General features: G+C 47.3%; 2 protein-coding genes across 5 annotated transcripts in view; one reads left to right on the top strand and one right to left on the bottom strand.

Moving 5' to 3' along the window:
* FYCO1 (FYVE and coiled-coil domain autophagy adaptor 1) overlaps positions 1-21,989 on the top strand; it is an 82,884-nt gene that overhangs the window by 37,776 nt on the left and 23,119 nt on the right. For all 4 annotated transcript variants that reach the window (XM_063115392.1, XM_063115390.1, XM_063115393.1 and 1 more), the window contains exons 11-14: positions 210-377; positions 2,938-3,087; positions 3,833-4,029; positions 6,928-7,072. In XM_063115392.1, coding sequence (XP_062971462.1) covers positions 210-377; positions 2,938-3,087; positions 3,833-4,029; positions 6,928-7,072 — 660 coding nt within the window. The remainder of the gene's footprint in view (positions 1-209; positions 378-2,937; positions 3,088-3,832; positions 4,030-6,927; positions 7,073-21,989) is intronic.
* On the bottom strand, positions 14,837-15,862 carry CXCR6 (C-X-C motif chemokine receptor 6). The gene has a single exon (XM_063114898.1). It carries the CDS (start codon positions 15,860-15,862, stop codon positions 14,837-14,839), a length of 1,026 nt encoding a protein of 341 aa, XP_062970968.1.

Raw genomic sequence — 21,989 nt, 5'->3', positions numbered from 1 at the left:
TCCTCCCAGAATGCCACTTTGTATTTGAAGGGGTGTGAGGACAATCTCGAAGCCTAGGAGAATGCATAACTTGCAAGCAGATAGTGCTGAGGGGCTTCCCCAAAGGCTGGGGGGCAATGGGATCCCTTATGAGAGGCCTGGGTTGGCCTGGAAGCACCAGGAAGCTAGAGGTCATGGCTAATCAAGAAAACTTAACACTCCTTTCCCAGGACCCAGAAGGAACTTGAAAAAGCCACAACAAAAATCCAAGAGTATTACAACAAACTCTGCCAGGAGGTGACAAACCGGGAGAGGAATGACCAGAAGATGCTCGCTGACCTGGATGACCTGAACAGAACCAAGAAGTACCTCGAGGAACGGCTGATAGAGCTGCTGAGGTGAGTGTCAGGCCAAACAGGTAGCTGGGGGCTTCCGCCGATGCTTGGTTTTTCTTTAAAGAAATGCACTGTTCTTAAAAGGGTACTTGAAGGGGCATGGACCTATTTCCTCACATTTTTCCGCACACGTTCTATTGTTAATGGCCCACACACACCTACAGCGTCCACTCAGGCCTTAGCAACCTTACAAGGGTAGATTTCACTCTTCCCATTGTGCTCATCTGATATGGGTTTTCATATTGATATGTGATTATTTTCAAAATCTCTGTGTGCTTAGCTGTAAGGGTGACAATAAATGATGCTTAATAGCTTCTGGAATTTCCCCATTCTCTTGCTCCTCTGTCATGAGCCCTTTTCTCCTCCTCCCTTCCACTTTCCCCAGTACTCCAGTACCTGCAGAGACCAGGCAGCTAATGTAAATGGGAACAGGGCCAGTAGGGGACTATGACACAGCCATGCTCTGCTTCTGCCAGTCATTGCTGTATCAGTTTCAGGCCCAGAGTAGCCAAATCATCTTACTTCCCAAGAGAATTTTAAACATTCTTAAATGTTGTCAATTGGTTCAAAACTTTAACTTTTCCTTATGGAAATTTGCAAATACACAAAAATAGAATAGAATGATGCACCCATGTATACCCATCACCTAGCTTCAACAGTGTTCAACTCATGGCCAGTCTTGTTTGTCTGTAGCCCCACCCATTTCCCTCACCTCCCCAGATTATTTTGAAGGAAATCCAGACATGATATCACTTCATCTGTGAATATTTCAGTATGTATCTCTTCAAGACAAGGATTCTCCATTTTAAACAGCCACAATGTCATTACCACATTTTACAAAATGGACTGTAATTCCTTAATATCATCAAGTACCTGGTCAGTTTCAAATTTTTCCAATTGCATTCTAGTTTTTTCATAGCTTGTTCTAATCTGGATTTAAATTGGATCCATATATTGCAGTTGGTGATATGTCACTTACATCTCTTTTAGTCTATGGGTTCCCCCACCATCTCCCTAACGGATTTTTTTTTGCGATTTACTTTTGAAGAAGCCATGTGGTTCATGTGGTCAAATTTCCCCCAGCCTGGGTTTTGCTGACTATATCCCCATGGTGTCATTTACCATGTCCATCCCTTGCACTGCCTGTGAGTTGATTGTTAGAACTGGAGCTGTGGTTTTCAACCCGGCTGCACATTAGGATCACTAAAGAAGCTATTAAAAAGTGCCCAGTCCCTACCCAGACCAGCTGAATGGGGATTTCTGGGAGTGGGACCTAGGCACCAGTGAGCCAGGGTCAAGAACCATTGCTCTACAAAAGGCTTGCACAGACTCAGGTTCAAAATTTTGGCAAGGATGCTTCATAGAATTGGTTTATGGTTTTGGACCTTTCCCTCAGAAGGCACATAAGATCTGATTAGCCCTCTCTTTGTGTTGTTAGCAGGCATGGATAAGCAATTCCTACATCAGTTAACTCATTAGAGGTTGCAAAATGGTGATATAGAATTATAACTGGTTGGAAAGTTTAAACATTCTGATCACATGTCATCAGTAAACTAGAATTCAGGATTTTTGTGACCTCTGACCTCAGACACCTTCCCAAGGGTGTGCTGGAAAAACCCAGCTCCTGACAGTGTTCCCACATTCTGAGGGTGTAGGTGCCTGGCCTCACGGGGACAGAAAGGTCAGACTCTGTGGACCAGCTGCAAAAACAAAGCTGGTCCAGAGAACAAGACTTGTTGTTTCCTGACAATTTCAAGAGTCCTTGAGAAAGCCAATCAATTCCATGTTCAAGCATTTTTATTTAAGGAGGAAGGTCTGTGTTTGATTTCAAGTTCCTGGCCAATGATGGAGCCAGTTTCTCTCAGGACCTGAGTGGCTCTTGAGTTACATCAGCAGCAGCTGAGGTGCTGCTGAGGCCATATTAACCCTCAGGATGCCAGCTGGGGTTCCACATGAGAAAGACCTAAACTTCCCACACCAGAATCCATAAGCCCCATACGTCTTTCACTCTGGCTTCCTGGAACAATCACACTGTCTCTCTGAAGGGGAGAGGAAGTTAACATCTGAGCAGATTTTTGGGCTGGGAAGTCTTTGATCTTCTCCCATGATTAGTTGTTACTTGAACAAACCATAAAAATGTAGAGGGCCCTGAGCACATTAAGATTTGGTTAGGGCATAAAGTTGCGGTTCTTGGGCCCTCTACATGCAGACTGTCCACATGGCAGCACATTTTATCCTAGGCTCCATGGTAACCTGCACAGTTGTCTAGGTGCCTGTGTGGCATGCAGTGCTGTCAATGCTGGCAGCTCTTTGCAGCTGATAAAACCTTCCCTGTATACACAGGGTGCCTCCTGGCTGCTCCCACACATACAGTCTCAGTTAAGAGCTTGCATTGGGGGTGACAGAGGACACCTAGCGGGGGATGGGGAAGGGCATTTCCAAGGTAAAAGTGAATTTTCCTTCTATGACTTGGCAAATTTGTTATCAGTCTTTTGACACGGAGCAGGAATAATTCTGTTATTTTCATAGATTCTTTCTTTTTTCTAATGTGGTTTTGTCCTAGGGACAAGGATGCTCTCTGGCAGAAGTCAGATGCCCTGGAATTCCAGCAGAAGCTCAGTGCTGAGGAGAGGTGGCTTGGGGACATGGAGGTGAGCCACTGCCTCGACTGCAAGCGGGAATTCAGCTGGATGCTGCGGCGGCATCACTGCAGGTCAGCAGGTGGCTTGCGGGTGACACTGAGACCCTGGTGAGGCCCAGAACCAGAGTGTGGGGCTCTAACGAGCACTCTGTGATACAGGGTGGTGCCACAGCTAACCGTCTGGGAAGAGCACGTTGCTCTTTGGCGTCAAGGGAACCAGGCGAGGAGGGTATTAGTTGGGGTCTTATCCGGACACTCAGGGTTCCCCGAAAGGAAAGAGAGTGTGTGGGTAGAGTTAAGGGGACCCACAGGGACGTGGTGCACCCAGAAACCAGCCACCCTTCAGCTAGTCCTCAGCACACAGAGACTGAGGGGAGCAGCATTCCTGGCACAAGAGCATCACTAGAGGAGCACAGGCAGCACTGGAAGTGCAAAGACCCTCCGAGGGCCCAGAGAAGTGTGGGGGAAATGACTCTCAGGTGGGGGGGGGTAGATGGGGAATAACTAGCACAGGCCTCTGAGGGTCTGTGGTCCACTAGAGCCTTTGCCCCCGAGCTGTGCAATGCACTTTCGCTGCAGTATCAAGGAAGGTGGGCTCCTGCCCCTAGGACCTTAGGAAATAAAATATTCTCCCACTAAGCTTACCAACATGGCTTTATTGGAATCTTATGAAATGGGCCTACACTCTAAAGTGGGGCAGAGCCAGGCCTGACGAGAGCCACGTGGTACCAGAGCCCAGCACAGAGCCCGGTCTAGTGCAGATTACACAAGACTCACAGTGCATCAGCCTCACAGCCCATTCTTGTTTCATTTCCAGAATATGTGGCCGTATCTTCTGTTACTACTGCTGCAACAACTACATCTTGAGCAAGCACAGTGGCAAAAAGGAGCGCTGCTGCCGGGCCTGTTTCCAGAAGCTCAGTGAAGGCCCTGGCTCCCCTGATAGCGTTGGCTCAGGCACTAGCCAGGGAGAGTCACCAGCCAAAGCTGGGCACCAGGCCACAGGAGGCCAAGGTCAGGTTTCTGCTCCTGCCCACTGTATTCTGTATTTGCCAGCCCTTCTCCATTGTGGCTAGTAAGCTCTAATAAGCTTAAGTCAGTATTTTCTGGACTTAGATATTAAAGAGGTGCTGAAAATATATTACTACCAATTTGAGACTTTCTTTTTGATGTAATTAGGATTAAAAGAGAGTTGAGAAGAGGATAACTTTCTCCCAATATGATTCATTGTGACTTAACGGGAAGTCTGTGTACCTCTTAACACACGTACCACTAGTGGAGTACACCTGACACTTTGGAAAATGCTGTCTCCCCGAGCCTCAGCCGTGGAGTCAACTCTCTCTCCCTGAGTAACCCAAAGCCAGAAGTTGTACCTGCAACTGTCCATGTCCTTCACTCTCTCCCTGAAGCTCACAATCTCTCTTAATGGCCAAGGAGGGTATATTCGCCTTCATGTCCTCCCACTCAGCTCAGTAAGAGGAAGCAGAGTTTGGCTCCTGCTGCTTCTCCTCTGAGCTCACCCCAACAGACCAGCCCCGGCTGCCATCTGAGGGACTGGATTTGAATGTAGAGCACAGGGATTCAGAGCTGTGATGGCAAGGGCAGGAGAGGGTCTTATCTCTGTTCAAGCATCTCTGCCGTCTACAGTGGGTCCCTGTGAACTCCTCCCTGGCCTCTGCCTGGATGCAGGTCAGTCAGCTTTAGACGTACTGTCAGCTCCTCTTTTGTATCCTTTTTGTGGATCTTCAAGGAGGTTGGCAGGCTCCATCATTTTTTTGGGTACAAAGTACCACACAGGGAAGGAGGCGTACTTTGCACAGCATTAGTATATCTTCTTCAAATCCTTGGCCCTTTTTAAAGTTGTTTTTTTTTTTAATTATTGAAATTTGAGAGTCCTCTATGTATTCTGAGTACAAGTTCTTTATCAGATATGTGTTTTACAAGTATTTTCTCCCAATCTATAGCTTGTCTTTTTATTTTCTTTCAAAGAACAGAAATGTCTTTCAAAGAGCATAAGTTTGTAATTTTGATGAAGTCCAATTTATCAATTTTTTATGGATCAATTTTTTTCTTTTTGTGTCATATCTAGATTTGCTTAACCCAAGGACTCAAAGATCTTCTCCTGTTTTGTCTTGAAGTTTCATAGTTTTAGGTTATACATTTAGGTCTGTGATCTGTTTTGTGTTCATCTTTGTATATGGTACAAAGTATGAACAGAGATTTATTTTTTGTATGTTTGTCCAGTGGTTCCAACACCACTGGTTGAAAGTCTATTCTTTTGCCATAGAATTGCCTTTACACCTTTGTCAAAAATCAATTGATCTTATATGTATGGGTATATATATATGGACTTTCTATTCCACTCCCTTTATCTAGTGCCTATTCTTTTTTTTTTTTTTTTTAATATTACTACTGCCGTTTTATTTATTTTTATTTATTTATTTTTTTCGTGACCGGCACTCAGCCAGTGAGTGCACTGGTCAGACTTATATAGGATCCGAACCCGCAGCGGGCGCGTCGCCGCGCTCCCAGCGCAGCACTCTACCAAGTGCGCCACGGGCTCGGCCCTAGTGCCTATTCTTTCACCAGTATCACACTGGTATGTTTACCATCATTTTCTAAAGCATCTTAAAGTCAGGTAGAGTGAGTCTCTAATTTTGTTCTTTATCAAAGTGTTGTTTATTTATAAATTTTAGAACTAGTTTATCAATTTTTATAAAAAAAATCCTGGTGAGATTTTGATTGGGATTGCATTGAATCTCCAGATCAGTTTGGGGAGAATTTTATTAATTCTCCCCAAAATTAATAAAATTGACTCTTTAAATTTATGAACATGGTATAGCTTTCCGTTCGTTTAGGTCTTCTTTGAGTTTTCTCAGTATACATCATTTTAGATTCCCATTGCCTGCTTTCCTTTCCTTCTGCCAGTCTCAGAAGGCAGGCTGACGAGTGTGGCCGGGTCTGTGGAAAGAAACCAATCCTTGGCCCCTTTTTTCAGCCTATGCCTCAAGCCCTCCATTATACAGACTTGAGACAAGAGGAAGAATGTTTCTTCTAAAGCAGAGTCTGTCCCAGCAGTCTTGTGGCAGAGCCAGCTGGGAACTCGGAGCTCACATGCGTGGTTCTTGTTAAATAATCCGGGAACTTTCCTTGCCTAGACTCACTGGTGGGTGTGTCCCAGTGACAACAGAGAGTGGCACCATGCCAGAGTGCTGGGGTCACTTGTTTTGATTTCTGACATTTCCTGTCTGCTTATTTTTGTCTATTTTTCTTATTTTGGGCTTCAGACTTGCCCTCACATTTTCTATAATATATGCTGGAGAGTGCTAGTGTGCGGGTGACTGGCATGGGAGCATCCCTACAGTGGCCTTCCTACTAAGTGGTCTGCAAAGTCAGGCACAAGGCTCCTGGTCAGAAGCCCAGTGCCTGCTACAACTCCCGGGGCAGAGGGAGGGTCTCTCCTGCCACCAGTGGGTTGGGGGAAACACATCAGGCAGACTCCTGTTTCAGAGAAGCATGAGTAGCACTGCCTGTGCCATGGGGCAAGGGCCCAGTGACTCAGAAGTATGTTTTCTTTACTGTTAAGTTCCTTCCTGATAGGGTTTCAGTAGGTTTTTCCTTCTAGATAAGGAGCCTCAGAGCGTATGTAAGAGATCAAAGCCTCTCTAGGCACTGACTTTGAGCCATCTTTTAGGCTGTGTGTTCAATTTCACCTGTAGCTCCTCCTCCACTTTTCTGGAATGTGCCAGCAGCCATTCCTCTGGCCTCTGGACAGGATGGCTGCCAGCTGGGTGGCTGTTTAAGGTGTATCCCCGCGGCTCATCCTGCATGGCTGCACTCCCTCACTTTCCATCCTGTGCATAACGGCATGTGTCTCCTCTCTCCTCTCTCTCATCTGCCTCTGCCACTCAGGAGCAAACACAGACTGCAGGCCACCAGACGACGCCGTGTTTGACATCATCACGGATGAAGAGCTGTGCCAGATTCAGGAATCTGGCTCCTCCTTGCCTGAAACACCCACCGAAACAGATTGTCTGGACCCAAACGTGGCCGAACAGTGAGTAGATGCCACCTCCATTTCCTCTTGAGTGCTCATTACGGGGCTGGCTCTGTGCTCTCTTATCAAGGGCCAGGAGGGTGAGAGAGTGGAAGCAGGATTGGCTGTCTTTGCTTAAGGGAAGGTGCCTCAGGACAGTGCTCAGGGAGGGATGCCCTTGAAGAATCCCTGGTCAGAGAGTTCCTGGGAAGTGCCAGTGGTCCCTGATTTCAGCATCTCCATTAGGTCTGTCTTTCCTGGCTTGGGCAATGTATTAGTTTGCTCAGGCCTCATAACAAATACCACAGATGGGTGGCTTAAACAACAGAAATTTATTTCCTCACAGTTCTAGAGGGTGGAAGTCCAAGATCACGGTGCCAGCAGGGTTGGTTTCCTCTGAGTTTCTCTCCTTGGCCTGCAGATGGCCACCTTCCTGCTGCCTTGTCACATGGATGTCCTCTGTGTGCGTGCCTGGTGTCTCTCTGTGTCTCCTAATCTCTTCTTATAAGGACACCAGTCACCCCCCACCTGACTTGCCAGGGGCTGAAGGCAGAGTGTGGCTTAGTGCCAATGCAGCAAAGCATGCCCTGGGACTGGGCTGTGGGGGTTGGGGAGAGCACTGCAGGCTTACACATCCAGGGGAGGCTTCAGAGAGGAAAGGAAAGACCCAAAGTCACAGAAGCAGCAGGCAGTGGGGGCTATCTTGGGTTCAGTGATCAGGTTGGCTTTGTCCTTGTGGCTACAATGCAGCTGGTTCAGCCTGTCTTTCGGAAACTCTAATCAGGCTTGGTAATGATGCCACGAGAAGGGAAACTTGGGTTTAGCTGCAGTTGTTTCTGGTAGATGTGTTCTCTCAGAAGTTCCTTTAGCTCCCTATAAGCCCACCCAAAGCCCCAGAATTCTAACAGCTATGAAAATGTGGCAAGTCTTTTACCCTGCATCCTGCAGAACAGAACCCAAGGGACTTTCCATGCACCCAGCCTGTGCCTGGTCCCACTACCAGTATCTTACACTGCTCGTAGTCAGTGACCTGGACCACTGAGCTTTCCTGGCTGCTGTAGGACACAGCTTTCGCAGTCAGGGCAAGCTTCACAGGAACGAAAATATCAGGCACATGGGAATCCTTGAGGACTTACTCTCCCTTGATCTTATTTTTCTGGTGTAGTCATTTTTTTGCAAGGAGAGTTTTGCCAGGACCAGTTTTTAAAAATATGAAATAAATTACACAAAGTACCACCATATTAAAACGTCAAAAGTTTATGCCATGGGACCCATAGGAAAAGGTCCTTGCTTAGTGTGTCCTAGGACTTGATGTTTGGCTTTGCAGTTTCTCCAGCAAAACACTGGCTGTTCAGAAGCTTGAGAAGGAATTTCCATGGCTTCCAGGTCCCCAATAGTTCTTGACGTACTTTCCCTCCAGTGAAGGACTTTCATGATGTGCTTGCTGACCACACTGAGATCTCCATTCCTCTCTTCCTGCCCAGAATTCAGAGTAGGGCTGGGATTGGTCTGTCAGGTTGATCAGGATTTCATCGACGTGGAAGGGGATAAATTTAATCTTCACAAGGCCGTCAGTGCAGGAGATTTTAGGCCTAAGTGTATCTCCACATCCCCGTTCCCTGACTAAAGAGTGACTGAGCTTACCGTGTTGTAGCCTCCCGATCACCGAACCAAGACAGCCCCTACTCACTGCCACTTCTGCGACTTTGGGCTTTTCCTTTCCCCTCTGAAGCCTCCCCTGGCCATGTTAGCCTGCAGTGCTTTCCCCAACCCTCTTGACCCAGTGGTCCCAGGGCATGTTTTGTTGCATTGGCACTAAGCCACACTCTGCCTTCAGCCCCTGACAAGCCAGGTGGAGGTGGTAAGGTGAGCAGGGCCTGGGAGGATGCCTTTGGCTTCAAAGTGTCTCACCACCTCCTGCAGCCTTCATGAGAGAGTGACCACCCTGCAGCTCCCTCTCTCCTCACCCTTCACCTTCCCCTTTCCCAGTAGGAACAAAAACAGAAAGTGTTCTGATTGCTGACAAATAAGTGTGTTTCGAGCCCTGGGGAATCAGGAACTGTTCAAAGGAAAGGAAACTGCTGGCCCTCAGCCTCCAAAGCGGATCTGGGACTGACTGATGGGAACCTGCAGTCCCTGCACTTCATCAATCTGGGTGAAGAGCCACCCTCCAAATCAGTTAAGGGCCGCACCATATATCACACTTCTTTGTGTATTAGCTAGAGACAAACCCAAGCATATCCAGTAGCATTTTCTCACATTCTTCTTCCTAAATTTAAGACCCAGTCAAAAATGCCAAGAGTCTGAGAAGGTTGGGAGATACAGAGCCCTGGATTTGTATAAGCATCCCTGGCGGGAAACTAAGAGGAAAAAAAATAAGCAAATCCAAGGTGAGAAGTGATCCAGGAAGGATTGAGCAGTCTCTAAGTCCAAGTCTATGGGGGAAAAAAAGCTGTTCGGAAGTAGTATTGCTGAAAGCGACTCTGTTAACAGACGTCTTCCATGTACCAGCTGCTCTTACACATGGCCTTACTTAGCCTCTGCACCACCCTTAAAGGAGTAGGGATTATTATCCCATTTTATAGGTAAAGAAGTTGAAGTCTCAGGAGGCCAGATAACTTGTCATTCCATTGTAAGCATTCAGAACTAGGCTATAGACTCAGAATTCCTCCCTCTAGTCCACCAGCTGGAAACTCATTTGAAAGAGTTTAGCTCTCTCCTCCAGGTCACCATTTCCCTATTTACTCATCAAATGCCTGTCGATCTCCCTTGCCCAGTGTCCACACCTCTGCACACATGCACCTTGTTAGGGCTGAGGAGTTGTTTACCTTGCCCCTTCTGGCAGAGGTGGGGCAGGAAGACCTGGAAGGATGCCGAGGACTCTCTAAGTGACCTCCCAGTGGTACTCTTGTGTGTGGCTCAGAGCTAGAATGGTGGCAGGAAGCAGGAGCACAGCCCCACCTCTGGTGAAAATATGACATTCTTTAGAACCCTTCAGACACACCCATGCACTCCCCTCTCCTCAGTCATCCAGGTCCACTCACAGCCGTCTCCACTGACCAGGAATCTGGCTATTGTCAGGACTGCAGTGGCAGGCAGAGAAGGAGACCCAGCTCTTATCAGCTGGTGGACCAGACTGGGGCAGTGAGTGTTGGCTCCCTTGGTCTCTGCCAGCCTCCACCCAGTCATGGCCTCCTCAAGGCCTGTTTCCCCCTCGGCTACCACACGAACAGACCATATGGCGGTGAAGAGCTTGAGCTCCAGAATCAGACACAGCTGGTCAGATCCCTGGCCTGTCACTTCAAGCCCTATGGCTTGGACAGCCCAGCCCCCTGAACTCAGTCCTTTCACTTGTGCAGAAGAGACTGTCAACCCCGGGGGCTGTTAGAAAGGTAGGTGAGAACCACGTGTGTGAACCAACCCAGTGCCTGGTGCCTGGGAAGCCTGTGGAGGTGTGCGTTTCCGTGAAGTTCCACCCTGAGTTGCGACATCGAGCTGAGCTGTGCTCTGCTACTGTTGTGTGCCTCAGCACTTCGCACTGGGTAGCCTAGCCATCTTCTCTGAGGAGTGTCACTCCAGATACCTAGACGACATTAAGTGAGCTGAACCTCACCCACAGACGCTGTCCCCAACCCACAGAGCGTCTTTGCCAGTAAGTGCTTCAGAACTGACACTTCATGGTCAGAGTGCTTGGGGGAGCTGTGGTGGATTTGTCACCAACCAGGTGATTTGATGCCTGGTATCAGGAACAAAACAAGAACAGGATATGATAATAATGGTTTTAGGTTAGAAAGCCACCTTGTACTTGGGTTAACCTTCAGATGAGGACAGGGTTGACAGGTACCCTGTGGCTTGTCAGCTGCATGAAACCTCTGTAGCCAACAGTTGAGGGCAGACAAAGAGGCTGTTTACTGGAGTTGTACCCCTAGCTCTGCTGAGTGAGCTTTGGCAGGTGTTAATCTCTCTGAACTAATTTTCTCATCTGAAAAATGGGGATGATAGTGCCAGGCTTCCTGCAAAACAGCGTTAGTTACTGTGGGCCCAGAGGGGCCGGGCACCTCGAAGGGGATGATGTCTTGAGAGCCCCGTGGGGGAGAAGGCCAGAGTCACTACGCCGACCACTCCTGGGCCCCATGCTCTCTGTTTCCATTCCACCAGTATCTTCAAGCTTTTCTATCCTGTGGCACCATTTCCTTAGTCCAGAACACTCACTGAGAATACCTGGGCTTCTTACTCCCAGGTAGCCCCAGGAATCAGTGTCACCCTGCATTCACCACGCCCCAGACAGTATGGCTATCTTTGGCCATCCATGGCCTCTGCTGTATCTCTAACTGGGCTGGAGCTTTTAAGCACCACATGCCCCCCAGGTCGTGGGAACTTGGTGGGATAGGAGCACATTCTTTACCCTCAGACCCTGAGACCACACCCAAGGCAGTCTGGATTCAAGCAGGGTCCACACCCAGCATGACCCCTTCCCCCAGTCTTCCCTGCACCCCAGGCCTTTGACACCATGTGCTGGTGCATGTGAGCAGAGAGGAGAGCAGGGGGAAGGAGGAGAAGAGCTGGTCTGAGGTTAGGAGCTGGCTCTGCCCTGTACTTGACCTCCATGGAATGGAGCCTGTGAGAATAGCATCTTATGTTTCCTGGGCTGTGGCATGGATTGAATGAGGTCAAGACATGAAGGCCTCTGTAACCTGCTCATGCTGTGCCAGGTTTTATGCCAGTAATGATGCAGACCCAGGGGAGGAGTTGGAAAAATGATGTCTACTACCAAGTGTAGGAGGTGAGGGCCCAGAAGTGTGGGAGCAATGAGCAACTGAGGAGGCAGTGAAGGAAGATCCAGCTGCTGTGGTGTTCCTGGGGACAGATGGGCAGGGTTTTCCTAAGCTGTGGTTGGGCCAGTGCAGAACCTTTCCACAGGGAGCCTGGGAGGGGCGCACCCCAACAGGTGCCTGGTCTCCTTTGACTTATTCAGCAGGCAGGCCAGGGCCTGTCAGGGAAAACCCAGTAGTGCCAGCAGCTGCCTCACTGTTGCCAGGGCAAGCAGACCCTGCGCGTGGCCCATGGCGTGCACTGTCTGTGCCTCACGAGTACCCTGGGAGGTGTGGGTGGGGAGCCAGGACCTTGGGGAGGTTTGTCCCTTGCCCAGGATATGCACTGTCTGAGCAGGCCCAGAGCCTTGCACTCCATCACACCACACTGCTTCCCACCGTGAGCACCGTGCAGATGCTGTAGGGTCCCGTCTCCTGAGTCCTTACTTCATCCTTCCCTCGTAGGGCCTCTGTGTCTTGGGCTGGGACACTGTCTGGGAAGCCAGGGACTGGCACCCCTCTGTCAGGGGTGCTCCATGTTAAGATAAATGCCCAAAGGAGGGATGACAGAAACTCCCCCTTGGAAGCTGTATTAGTCTGTTTCTGTTGCTTATGACAAAATACTTGGAGCTGGGTACTTTGTAAGAAAACGAAATTTATTGCTTACAGTTTGGGAAGCTGGGAAGTCCACAGTCCAGGGAACACTTATGGTGAGGGCATTCTTTGATGGTGGATTTACAGCAACGTAGAGGTCCCACATGGTAGAAAATGACAGAGCAGAGCAGAGACTAACATGTGCTATACTTTTAAAGCCCACAGAACCGTGCCCTGACCACATTAAACCATCAACTTAATCACCTCTTCAAGGTCCCACCTTTCAATTACCATAATAGGATTTCCCACCCTTTTACCACTGTCACAGTGGTGACTAAGCCTCCAACACACTAAACTTTGGGGGGACACAATTCAACCCACTGCAGAAACCAATTAGAAGAAGATAAACGTCAGCCTTGTCACCCTGAAAAGACAGATTTTGTTGTTTGAGGAACAAAAGATTTTTTGTTGTTTGTTGTCCATGTGGCCAGAGTACAGTAAAGAAACTCTCCTCATGGACGCATTTAGGCATGTTAATGTGATGGTAGGTATGATTATGTGGGCCCTGTAAGGCCTGGCCTGTGCTCAGCTGCACCAGGCTGTGTGTGGCATTTCATTTCTATTAGGTGCCTGGTGACTGAGATCTGAACCATAGAGGCTCTAACCTCCACTGCTTGCCCAGTGGTCAGAAGTAAGCCCTCCCTCACCTCACTGACCCATGGGGCTCACTTTTTGTGAGGGCTTCCATTTTGTGTCACTAGTTCATGTAAGAAATAATAACTACTGATATTTTGAGGACCATTTTTGCCCCAAAATGCAAACTGTGCCAAGTATTTTGCATGCAAGATCTCAAGTACTCCTCATACCAAATAGGCAGTCAGAGGTTAAGAGATTTGCCCAAGGGCCAGCCCCGTGGCGCACTCAGGAGAGTGCAGCGCTTGGGAGCACAGTGGCGCTCCCGCCACGGGTTCGGATCCTATATAGGCATGGCCGGTGCGCTCACTGGCTGAGCGTGGTGCGGGCGACACCAAGCCAAGGGTTGCAATCCCCTTACCGGTCACAAAAAGACAAAAAAAAAAAAAAAGAGAGAGAGAGATTTGCCCAAGGTCCTACCAACTGGTAAGTGACAGGGATTCAACTCTGGTCTATCCAACCCCCAAAACCACACTATTAAGCCTCCCTGTGCATTCTACTTAGCTTTTGTCAATTGGTTCTCCATATTTTGGTGAGTACATAAGCCCAAAAAGCATAAGCCTATTGAGCAGATTTCTAGGATCTAATAAACATGCAAACAAGTCTGACATTTAAAACTATGCCTTATCCTGTGACCATATTTTAGAAGTTGAACAAATGCACCCCTCATTTTGGGCAACAGGTTGGAAGCCACAGTGAAAGAGCAGAGCTGCTGTTACTGGTATTTTCCACTTCTTGATAGAGCACCGTCTTGAAAGTCTACAATTTTAACTTATATCCTGTGCTCTGAACCATTTTTGGTATATTCCAGGCATACCACATTAGTGTAGAATGCACCGAAGTGTATATATAGTTTGGAAACTTAAAAAATTTTGTTTCTTAGTCATTAAACCCATATGCAGTTTAGTGTGCCTGTGTGTGTGAATGTGTGTCTGTACACATTTGTATATGTGTGTGTGGCAGGCATTGGGTTATTCCATTTCTAAATGAGCAAAGCCACCAAAGAATCCCTTCAAAAATGCTGCTTGGATCCATTATAATCTTCAACTATGTTTTACACATTTTCCAGCATTCTATGGACCACTGGAATTCTCAGCCTACTGTAGTTTTTTGCGCATTCCCTGGCGCTAGTCCTTCCAGGATTAATCACAGAGAACATAAGCGTCTACCTATACAAAAATCAAATGCCCAGGTAAGGCAGAGCCTGGTGTAATTTCTGTTAGGTGCCTGTTGACTAAGGTCTGAGCCATAGAGGCCAGCACTTGTTCTCATAGCTGCTGTCATCTCCACTGCTTACCCAGTGGTCGGAAGTTTCTTCTGAATTTGGGAGCCCAGCATGTTACCTGCCATCAACAGCTTTGTTGGCTGTGCTCCCCTCTTCAGCCCCAGTTCTGGCAAAGGAGAACCTGAGATCTTAAGAGTGACATGTCATCTCCTTGGTTTCAGCATTTTTGGGAATGGAAGAAGGAAAGCCCTTAAAAATTTAGACCTTTCTTTGAGCTTTAGGCCTGGGTTTCCAAGAAAAGAATGTTCATGTCTGAGAAGAAGCATGCCAGACCAGCCCCAGTGTTTGATTACTTCTCCATGAGAAAGCACAAGCTATAAACAAAGCCTTCTTCATCGCATCCTGAGGACACAGCCATGTGCCTGTAAATTCCAGAGCAGCTTCTCCAAGCCCCAGCAAGGCCTACAGCTGGAACATGCTTGTGGCCTCCACATTGTGGGAGGCAGAACAAGTCTTGGAATTGTCCTCAGAAGACTTCCATTGATTTGAGACCCCCAGGTAAGGGAGGCAGCCCACGTCCTTCACAAGCTTCCAGAAGTTCTTCCTAAACTTCAGGCCAACAAAGGCATAGAGCACAGGGTTTAGGCAGGCCCGCAGGTAGGCAACAGCCTCCGTCACTATGATGGCATAATTAAAGCTGGTCATGGCATCGTACTCCCAGCTTGTGCTGCGGATGAGCTTCACGAGGTTAAAGGGAGTCTGGGTCAACAGGAACACAGCCACCACCAGGAAGATGATCTTTAGAGATTTGTGCTTCTGGAAGCCTCGAGCATGAAGCAGGGTCTTGATTATGACTGAGTAGCAGACAATCATGGCAAACAGTGGCAGGAAGAACCCCAGTGTCATCTGGGTAGCTAGAACCACGGTAGAAATCTCCTCATTGTGGTAATTACAGATTAGCCTGTCAAAATAAAGGACATTGCCGTAGATGATCTGTGGCAAGGAAACCAGCAAGGAGATCATCCAGATGATGAAGCAGATGACCTTGCCCCAGGCCATCCGCTTGGCCTGCTGGTTGTAGGCCTTGGTGGCCTGAACCACTGCAATGAAACGATCCACAGTGATGCAGGTGAGGATGAGCATAGATGTGTAGAAGTTCATAGTATAGATGCCCAGTAGGATCTTGCACATGACCCTGCCAAAGACCCACTCATGGATGCCTGCATAGGCCCAGAAGGGCAGAGTGCAGACAAACACCAGGTCAGCCAGGGGCAGGTTCATCAGAAACACATCTGTCAGGCTCTTCAGCTTCTGGTAGAAGATGTATATGACCAGCACCAGGGAGTTCCCTACCAGGCCACAGATGAACACCACCATGTATATGCAAGGCAGAAAGAACTTGCTGAACTGCAGGAAGCGTTTATGCTCCTGGCTGCTGTCGTTGGAAATGTTGAAGAACCCAGGGTCTTCGTAGTCATGCTCTTCCATGGTGTCTGTTCTGATAAACACCTATGAGTCAAAACCCAGGAATTATATTTGGGGCTGAGAGTGATGGCACCCCCTGTCTTCCCACTGTTCCATTGACTACCTTTAGGGGGCAAATAGTCCTCTTCCAAACCCACCCAGTGATGCTCAGTAACAGCACAGCCCAGTATAATGAGGATAGCCAATTCTGAAGGGACATTTTCAGGCAAGACAAGGGACTCTTCATTAGCCCTAACACTTTCAGGATCTTACCACTTTGGGAGACAACTCATGACTGACCCCTACACGCATTCCATAAGATCCTGTGCTCAGTTGTTTTGAAAGCAGAAGCCACCATGTCATCAAATGGGCATAGTGCCCTTTGGGAGGAGCAGCACCTCTCTTTCATGGGGAGGACCTGTCTCATTGCAGCTGCCCACCCATTGTCCGCCCCATTTTCTGTTAAATTGTGAAAGCTAAAGCACTACCCCTTCCAGGGGGCTCTACTGTCAGGAGACTCCTGGAGACCACAGGTGTTTGGGGGATGACAAGGACTTCTCTGCCGGGGTGGATAGTCCTTTCTGCTTTTTCTTCCCCTCATTTGCATAGATTTCAAAAGGTGACTGATGGGGAAACAAGGTGTAGAAAAACCCACAGTTGCCCAGCACTTCGGCTGGGCCGGCTTCATGGCTGATAACTGGGCAGTTCTCACTTCTCAACCCAAACTCTCCCCTTTATCATCTGTCACAGTTTATGACATTCCACCATCAGAGCCTCATTTTCTGAAGATTTCGTGATCTTCAGGAGTCTCTTAATAGATTTCCCCAGAAGGGGACGTTGCCTTAGTTGCTGTGATGAGCATTTTAGGGCTTAGGAGTCTCCTTGAACAAATGGAAGACCCGATTGAAATGGGGTGTCACACAGGTGGGCTACTGCAGTGAGTCTTGTAGCAAAGACCACACGGCTGCCTTTCTTGCCCAGGGCTCTGGCCCTTCAAGGCTGTCACTTCCTTCTGACCCATCTCTCTGTCCTGTGACCCTGCCAAAGACTACAGACAGGACATGGGGTGACATAGCCTGTGGCGCGGTAGCAGGGGCAGCTGCAGCAACATTGGCCTGCAAGTGCCAGGCCAGCCTTGCCACTGACCTGCAGCTACTCAACATGCAGTGGCTCATCCCAGTGGCCATATCCTGCCAGCACCTCAAGAACATGTTTTAAGAAGAGCAGGTGTTTGGGCAGACTCTCTGCAAGGTTGAGAAAAGTCAAAATATTGACCTGCCAGACAGGGCATATGAAAGGTGAGGTCATCTCTCCTCTCTGATCCTCTCGGAGACATTTCTCTCCCTGATTTTGAGTCCCAACTGGAAGCAGTGTCAGCCCCGATGCTGCTGCCTGCCTCAGTCTTTCCTGGGGCCAAAGCTCCCTTTCTCTTTAGCAAGGAAGACTCTTCCTTTGGAGTAAGACTACTTAACAAATAGTCCATAGACCACAAAATGTTAGATTTCTAAGGGTGATAGGTCTGCAAGCAGGCATCCTGCCTCACAAGCTTTCTGGGGCACTAGATTAAGTAGGTCAGATGATAATGTGTGTATGTTATTACTTTACATGGGGACAAAAACTTTTTTTTCATAATTTAAAATATGAAACAGGTGGCTTTCCTTTTTTTCAGAATAATGTCCAATTCTCCACTATTGCTTGACTTACTCTTGCCTTTTTGTTTCATCCTCTTATTCCAGCTTTTGCTGGATCTTTACACTGGTATCACACATTTCCTCAAAGGACCTGTGCAAGTTCATTTGTAATAATTAGTAAACTTTAAAACAGATTGGTACTGGACCATTCTGTACAGATGGAATATTAAAAATTACTTTCCCTTCTAGAAAAGGTTAAAAATGTTCTTTTTTTATGTTCTATAATTATAATCCTATGTTGATATCTGAAAATTTTAAAAAGTAATATATGTGACTTTGGAAATAGTGTATAAATCTGATAATAAATGATGAAGCAAATTATAATTCAGGCATAAAATAGAATATGACTGGAATGTTTAGGAAGCACTTTTAATGATTTTGGAAAATACAACACATTTAAATTGCTCAGAACAGTGTAAACATAAAGTAAATATGCAACATAAGTATTAGCTATTACTATTGTAATGAATAGATGGCAAAAAAGATGTAAAGTTGATCATGATTCTTAACAGGTTTGATCATAATCCCTGTGAGAATCTCACAAAAGCTGTAGATCTTTCTTCAGAAATAATATAGACACACACACCTGCTATTCTGGGTGTTCATGAAATCCTCAAGCCCCTCTGCTATGTGAATTCTGTGAATTCTTGTTTAAGAATCTGTGATAAACTATACAATTTTGACTATATTTTTAAAAACAGAAAAATGACCAAATTTTATCAGCAGTTGGCCTCTGGCTGGTGGAATTATGAGTGACTTATTTCCTCCCTTCCTTTATATTTTTCTATAGTTTCCAAAGTCTCCACAGTGGATTATTGATTTATAATGAAAATAAATAATAATCTAAGATGACACCTTGTCTTACAAAATGCAGAAGAAGCAAAAGGAAAACAGAAAGAGATTATTATTAATATAGACAGTGATTAAACTCTCCCTGTCTCCCTGGGTAGGTCTGATTATGCTGTTACTAGCAATACCATCAGCCTACAAGCATTTATTGCCTGCCCAGACCATGTTCAGTAGTTTTCGCATTTCTGTAACTTAAAAACCTCAAGGCAGCAAATGGATGGAAATTGAACCAAGGGCAGTTGGGCTCTATAGCGTGGGCATTTTATACCTTGTCACTCTGCAGGCAGGAATCTGAGAACCCTAGCAATGCCTGGGGTTAATCCTCCCTGTCTTTTAAATATAAAGAAGACAAATGACTCACCACCAGAGATGTTCTGTCAGTTTCAGAAATGAGCTTGCTCAGGAAGCAAGGTCTGCCTCTATTTCTCTGTGATGTGGTCTGTGTTTCTACTGAATATTTATTAAGAGCCTTCAGTAAGCCTCATCTATAAGAGACCCACCCCTACCCTCATCTTGCATATCAGAATCCATGTGATCAGCCTGCATGCATGTAATCTGGGGTTACATGGATATGTGAAGCAGTGACTCTGATACCCCACATCCCCTTCATTCTGGCCAGGAGCTGAAAGGGTTTTTACTTGTAAACTAAAAGAGAACAAGAAGTAGGTTTGGGTCTGGCAGTCCATAGAAGATAGTGGCATTTGTACCATAATTTTTTTTTATTTGCTAGTCATACATCTTGGAACAGTTTGGGTCTGGGCCAATGCAAAGTCCATGCCGTGGGCTGGGTTCTGTGTATACATGTAGCTCCAATGAACATGATAGCCATTGATCCTCATAATGGCCATGCAGGTAGGAATTATCCCCATTTTATAGATGAGAACAGTGAGGACCATAGCCAAAATAATAGCCCCCATGCCTAGTAACTGGCAATTTGAAGATACAAACTCAGGTCTCTGTCATTACTAGACCAGTGGACTGGATGGCTTCTAGGTGATGGGACTGCCAGGGGGCCTGATGCAGCCCTGCCTCCTAAACCCACATCACTCAGACCCCTCAGCAGGCAGTGCCACCCACCCTGTTTATGTTGGCTGGAATCATCTGGTTTACTGGGGCTGCCCTCTCCACTCCTGGAGTTCCCCAGATGTTGAACACCTTCATCTCAGTATAGTTCTAGTTGTTAGTCTCCATGATCCAACATTGGTGACCCTCCTGGGAAATAATGCTGGAAGGCAGGAATTGGAAGAATATCTTCCTGGATCACATTCCCCAGTACATCCTCATGGAGATAGCACTAAATGGAGATGTGAACTCCATTTCTGCTTTCCCAGAAGCAGTTACCCTCCTGCCAAGGCACCAGGCCTTCCTTCTCTAACTCTTTGCCCTTAGTCAGCCTGCTGGCCCCTAAGGCTGGTGCTCTGCACTCCACCCGCTGGGCAAACTCTCTCATACAGCTCTTCCTAAGGGCAGGTGTCAGGCTTTGGGAGCAAGACCAGGAGCAGCCCAAGGATCTGGAGACTAACACTCAGTTTTCCTACAAGCCAGGTCCTGTGCTGGGTTTTTCCCACATACAACCGTCTAATCCTAGTCACTTACAGATGAGTAAACGAAAGATTGGAGAGATGAGTTCACTTGCCCCAAAACACACATGTCCCCAGCAATCCCCCAGAGTCTCTGTCTGACTATAAAGCCAGTGCTCCCTGCCCTGCTCTGCGTGTGGAGCTGTCCCTGAGGACTGTGGTAAAAGATCTGAAGACCTCTAGTGGGTTTTTAGGCCTTTTTTGAATGAACTCATTCAAACTGTTTTCTACCAAACTGGTAGAAATGAGCAAGGTGTTCCTTAAGGGCAGGAGCCATGAGGCCACATAGGCTATACATACTGATAGATGGATGCAGGGAGTGGTGGACAAATGAACAGGCTGAACCAGATACTGAAGCAGGGATGAGCCAAAACACCCATCTTCCGAGACCACTGGGGGCAGGACAGCCCTTCAAAGTAAGCTGCCTGACATTTTGGAACCTTTAAGCTTTGAGAGGTGAGTTTTTCCCAGAGACAGGACAACCATGCCATTCAGGGCAAGTTCCTGTGGCTGTATTGGAATGGCCTGAGCCTTGTCAGACATGCTTGGCCATGCTCTTCTCTCTCAGCAATCCCTTGTACTCTGTGGCAAAACAGAGGCCTATACCTGGTGCCCTCCTGCCTGTGTGCACATGTCAGTGAGGGGATATGAGTATTTGAGAAAGCATGACGCATTAGCCATCACATTCTCTAATGGAAAGTTCCACCGGTACAGAAGACTTGCAACTAAATTCACGGAACCAGGCCACTCAGTTTGGGGGCCAACAATTTATTTTAACCACTTTACAAAATGCTTTTTATTATCTGCCAATTTGTAGTGTTAATTGTTTCAATGTAGTTAATTTCTTTGAAACAAAACTCTAGACTTCTTAAAGGTGAGTACCCAAATCATATATGTCTTGGATTTCCCCTGGAACACTTAAACATTTTCTAAGTAGAATTGGGGGAAGAGTAAAAGGGAAGTGGCAGACACCCCTGCTGCAGATTTATCTTGGAAGTCAGACTATGCAGACCTGCCCACCTTTCCCAGAGACCAGGCATTCTCCAGCCAGAGCTGTTAGGATGTCAGTTCCAGCATCCAGGGATGAGGCATTTACTGTTGTTGGGAAAAGATTCCAACTGCAAAGCATTGGCAGAGGACAGGGGCAGTGGAGGATGAGTTAATGACTAAAGTTCCACAGAAAAGTGGCCTGACCAGACATCAGCAAGTAAGGTGGATGTGGCTTGCTCAGCAGTACCCGGATGTTGGTCGTGAGGATGGGCAGGTGGGTTTGGGTGTTGTGGTCTGACCATACTCACCAAGTTATCAGAAGTCAAAATACCGGAAGCTCTTCTTCACTTGGCTTTTAGACAGAAAGGAAGCCAGTGACTAAAAGGAAAACTACTAGCAATTTACTAACAAAATAAAGTAAATTTAATAGCAAAATTAAAAGATGCCCCCAGATCCCAGAGTGAATGTGATACATGGTGTGGTTGAGCCTAGCCTTTCAAACCAGCACTGATCAATAGAGCCTACCTGCATGACTGACATGCTCAGCACCTGCGCTGTCCATCACAGTGGCCATCAGCCTGCGTGCAAACCTGCATGCCACCCTCACGAGTAGCACCCAGGTTGCCAACTCGTGCTGGTATCTGGTTAGGCTGCTTTTCTGTGGATCTTTAGTCAGTAACTACATTGAGAGTTGAAAGTGTGGCTGTTGCAACCAAGGAGCCAAATTTTTATGTGTCTAATGCATTTCAGTTTAAATAACCACATGGTAGTGGCTGCTGTATTGAACAGTGTAGTTCTAACTGAAGGCCTGTCCTGTTCACAGAAGGAGGCTGACCAGAAGGACTGCAGGAGCCCATGTAGCCAGGCAGAGCAGCACTTCTCACTTGCTGGACCAAGAGAGACAGTGGGTAGACAAGCCCTCTGAGGAAGGCTGTCAGCAGGACATCTCAGGCTGGAGGGACTTCCTGGGCACCCGTTCCTTCCTCAGCTAGACAGCCTAAACAAGCAGAGTGTTTGCTCCTCGGGCGGTCTGCAAGACTG

The sequence above is a fragment of the Cynocephalus volans genome, chromosome 11, assembly GCF_027409185.1.
Source record: "Cynocephalus volans isolate mCynVol1 chromosome 11, mCynVol1.pri, whole genome shotgun sequence".
In the NCBI taxonomy this organism is placed as follows: domain Eukaryota; kingdom Metazoa; phylum Chordata; class Mammalia; order Dermoptera; family Cynocephalidae; genus Cynocephalus; species Cynocephalus volans.
Note: the sequence above shows the minus strand (reverse complement) of the source record. Positions and strands in the feature narration are given on the sequence as shown.

What these genes read in the sequence shown, in the direction of transcription:
- CXCR6 (XM_063114898.1), bottom strand. Translation starts at nt 15,862, where the DNA reads ATGGAAGAGCATGACTACGAAGACCCTGGGTTCTTCAACATTTCCAAC.